The sequence below is a fragment of the Chanos chanos genome, chromosome 12 (assembly GCF_902362185.1).
Source record: "Chanos chanos chromosome 12, fChaCha1.1, whole genome shotgun sequence".
Taxonomy (NCBI): Eukaryota; Metazoa; Chordata; class Actinopteri; order Gonorynchiformes; family Chanidae; genus Chanos; species Chanos chanos.
This window is the reverse complement of record NC_044506.1, coordinates 8,358,335-8,361,950: the sequence shown is the minus strand read 5'-3', so window position 1 is coordinate 8,361,950 and position 3,616 is coordinate 8,358,335. Positions and strand designations below refer to the sequence as shown.

General features: G+C 41.4%; 1 protein-coding gene across 1 annotated transcript in view; it reads right to left on the bottom strand.

Moving 5' to 3' along the window:
- LOC115825019 (thrombospondin-3b) overlaps window positions 1–3,009 on the bottom strand; it is a 16,644-nt gene extending 13,635 nt beyond the window's left edge. Inside the window, exon 1 of the mRNA XM_030788747.1 lies at window positions 2,925–3,009. Coding sequence (XP_030644607.1) covers window positions 2,925–3,009 — 85 coding nt within the window. The remainder of the gene's footprint in view (window positions 1–2,924) is intronic.
- Between the last annotated feature and the right edge of the window lie 607 nt (window positions 3,010–3,616).

The window sequence follows — 3,616 nt, the reverse complement described above, 5'->3', positions numbered from 1 at the left end:
AGGGGAGGTTCATCAACATGGGATGCTGTATGGTTAAAATACAGTGATTTTCTAGGAAAGCTGACATCATTTGATGCTGATTGTTGTGCCATGACCAATTTGGAAAGACAAGCAGACGTTATGACAGCATATATTGACTGAGATCTCATTATCTTCAACTCCTGTAATGAGTGTCTGTGCAGTTTGTGTCACTTTCCATAAGAGAGAGAGAGAGACGACAAGGAGAAAATACGCAGGAAAGAGGCAATATAAGACGTGATATGGAGACCAGAGAGAAATAAAGAGAAGAATGAAGAGACAGAACTGTTGGAAAAAAAAAGTGACCACGGTAGCAAACGTAAAAGAACAAAGAAGAAACGAAAGGGTGAAAGGCAAAGAAAAAAAAAACAGTGTTTTGAAATGAGTACACTCTAAAAGCTTGTAACATATACCATAACACAACCTTTTTTTTGTGTAGGCACATAAGTGCAACACAATGGGGAACAGACAAACACAGCAGGTCCAGACGTCAGAGAACACAAGCAGCGGCTGAGTTTTACTGTGTGCGGTTCTAAGCCCAGACAGAAGCTCACGTTATCCTTGTCTTGTTTTTTGTTCTTGCTATATGAACCGCTATATAAGAGTGCACTCAAATTTTACTAGCCCTCTGTGCGTGTAAGAGTTTAAGACCAGTACATTGCAAAAGTGACAATACGTCTATCTGCCTTTCTCTCTTTCAGGGGCCAGGCGCCTACATTTACGGCGTATATTAGTGGTCCAATAAACATACGCACACACATACGCGCGCGCGCACACACACACACACGTGTACACACAACACACATTAGCTGTGGTTAGGTCCCGAAATACGACCTCCAGAAGTGTGTTTGGGATGCAGGGTATTCTCAGCATGTTGCTGTAAGAGATTTATGGCAGGTATGCTGTTAACTATTATTTTTACAAATTCCAGAATTCCTTGTGTGGCCCATGTATTACCCTGCATGTTATTAATAGAAGATTTGTAGTAGAAAAGAGGCCAAAAAAAAAAAAAAACCCTCAAATTTTTCATAATTTTGCTTTCCATTTTTAGCATGCTGTGGTCCTACTGAACCACAGGGTGTATCTCCTTTAACTCTCTCTCTTTCTCTCTCTCTCTGTCTCTCTCTCTCACACACACACACACACACACACAACACACACAAACACATAATCTCAACCGCTTGTTATAACTCAGGAGTTTTTCAGCATTTCAGGTTGTGCTATCTCAATCTTCACAGTCTTCATTTCCTCGTTTATCTTAAAATTTTGTTTCTTTATTCTCAGCCCTTCCTTCCGTGACGTTGCGAATTTCCCCTCACCAGCATGTCACTCTCTGCTCTCTCCCCTCACACTGTTATTCATGCTGACACATGGCAGAGAATCAAAGCTCAGAGGGATGGAAGCGGGGCGACAACATTACTACCAAGGGCATCTCGCTGTGTCTGCCTTACCAGGCAAAATATTCTCCCAAACTCTCTCTCTCTCTCTCTCTCTCTCTCTCCCTCCTAAATTTCCTCCCGAATTCTCTCTGCCTCCCCCTCTACACCTTGTCCAAAGTTTTCCGTTCGCAAAAATTCCCTAAGCTCTGATTTTTTTTCCCCCGCTCCATCTTCGGCGTTCTTTGATGACGCTCTCTGGGGATAAGATGATGACAAACCGACTAATCAGCCGCTTGGTCAGCCTAACCTCGCTGTGCTCTTCTGTTTTAGTAATGATGTGTATGAGCCGTTCTTTCCTCCTGAGAGTTTAAAGGCATTCTTGCAATTATTCCTTAGGCACAGTCCCACATCCTCCTTTCAACCTATTACTCAAATATCAGCTATTTTCAATCTCAGATTTCAAATATGATCGATCTTCTGAAATCTATGTGTTAAAATAAAAATGTTTACACAAATAAGAGCTGATGACAGAGCCCAGTGTTTCTGTCACTGGTTTGACATTTACCACTATTTATGAGAATGACCTACTGTTATTTGAAATGGTGCTTGTTTAAGTGGAGGATTAAACTGTTGCTAGGAGACATCCACAAATTTAACACAATACGGATTGTTCAATCTTCTGCAACATCGAATTTCCAAAACTAAATAACATTACTTATATTTGTAATGAGAGACACCTAATCCAACCAGGGTTCAGATGATCTTTTTGCCTTAGGATTCATAGTTCTAACTGAGCTTTGGGAACCAGATATTCAGTTGGTTGAACTGTTGCTCATTGTTCTTCTTTGGAGATCTCATTAACTCACAGGCTCTAGTAGTGTATTACTCTCCAGTACTGGAGAGTGTATCTGTTATAGTAAGAAGCTACACAGAACCAAAGGTCTTTAGTTCAATAGTGATGGCAAGTAAAAGGGTATATCAAACTTCAGGAGAAACTTCAAGAGGATTAAGTTGATTATCAGAGTCTAAGCACCATTAGAAAACCTAAACGTGTGAATACTTGCGCGTTTCAAAAAATAAGTCGTCCAGCAGAATATATGCGCTCAAATCAGTCGCCTTGCATTTTAAAATTTGAGTGACCACAATGCAAATTACGACTGGTGAAAAAAGTTCCCTATCACGCTCCGCTGAGCCGCAAGACATTTAGTTACTGACGATGTGTTGTTTCCTCGACAAGCTTTACAAGCGTAGAGAAAGTGGGGACAATAACCGGTAAGGTTGGGATAGTCATTAATGGTCTGCAGTCATCCTGCAGTACATTTAAGTCATACATTGTGTCCTTAAGGAGTAGATTTTGAAGTTCAAACAACTGCTCAAACATTTGAGACGAATAAAATTAATAGATAAAATGTGAAGAACATCTAAACATCTAAAACAGACTTTTAAACAGAAAAAACTGTTAAAAACTATGAAACTGAATGTAGTTTCAGTGTAAGTTGTTAAAATCTGTTCCGGTTTTCCTATTACCTTTCATTTCTGATGACTCGCAGAGATGGCCAAATAGTGCTGAAAATAAAATCAGCAGTTTTGTAACCGGTATCCTCGACTCCATCCCGAGGTATGACTGGGTCCGAGCCAAAAATGTGAAAGTTTAATGCAGACGAGTTATCAAAGTTCACCTCCTGCGCCTTCTCCGCGCAAACGTAACGGAGAGGGTTTGAAGCTGAGCGAGATGATTCCTCGAGGACCGCTGGCCTGTCCAAAGGCTCTATTAAGTAGCCTAGTTTTTGGCTTGCGTTCCGGCGCGTCGTGAGTAAGAGTGCTCCAGGGTAAAAGTGTGTGAACGGGTGAGTCAGGCTAGTGATCCGCACCACTTGGGGTGTGCAGTCCCAAACACTTTCCTTACCGAAATGAGAAACAGGAGTTCTGCCGCAGGCGGCGACTACAGTGTGCCGGGGAAAGATAACGAGCCTTGTCAATCAAGAGTATTTACTACCATTCAACTCCACCGTGCCCCAATGTCTTTGCCTTGCCAACGTGTGCCCAGCAAATGAAAGTGAGATGACACTACACATGTGAAGAAAATTTATGCATTGTATGGCACGATGTGTCAGCTTATTTAATGTTTGATAAGTGATATACGGTATATAAGAAAACGAGTTTGTAGGCTATGTTTTGTTTGTAGGCTATGCTCTCGCTTAGGCACACGTAGAAGCTGT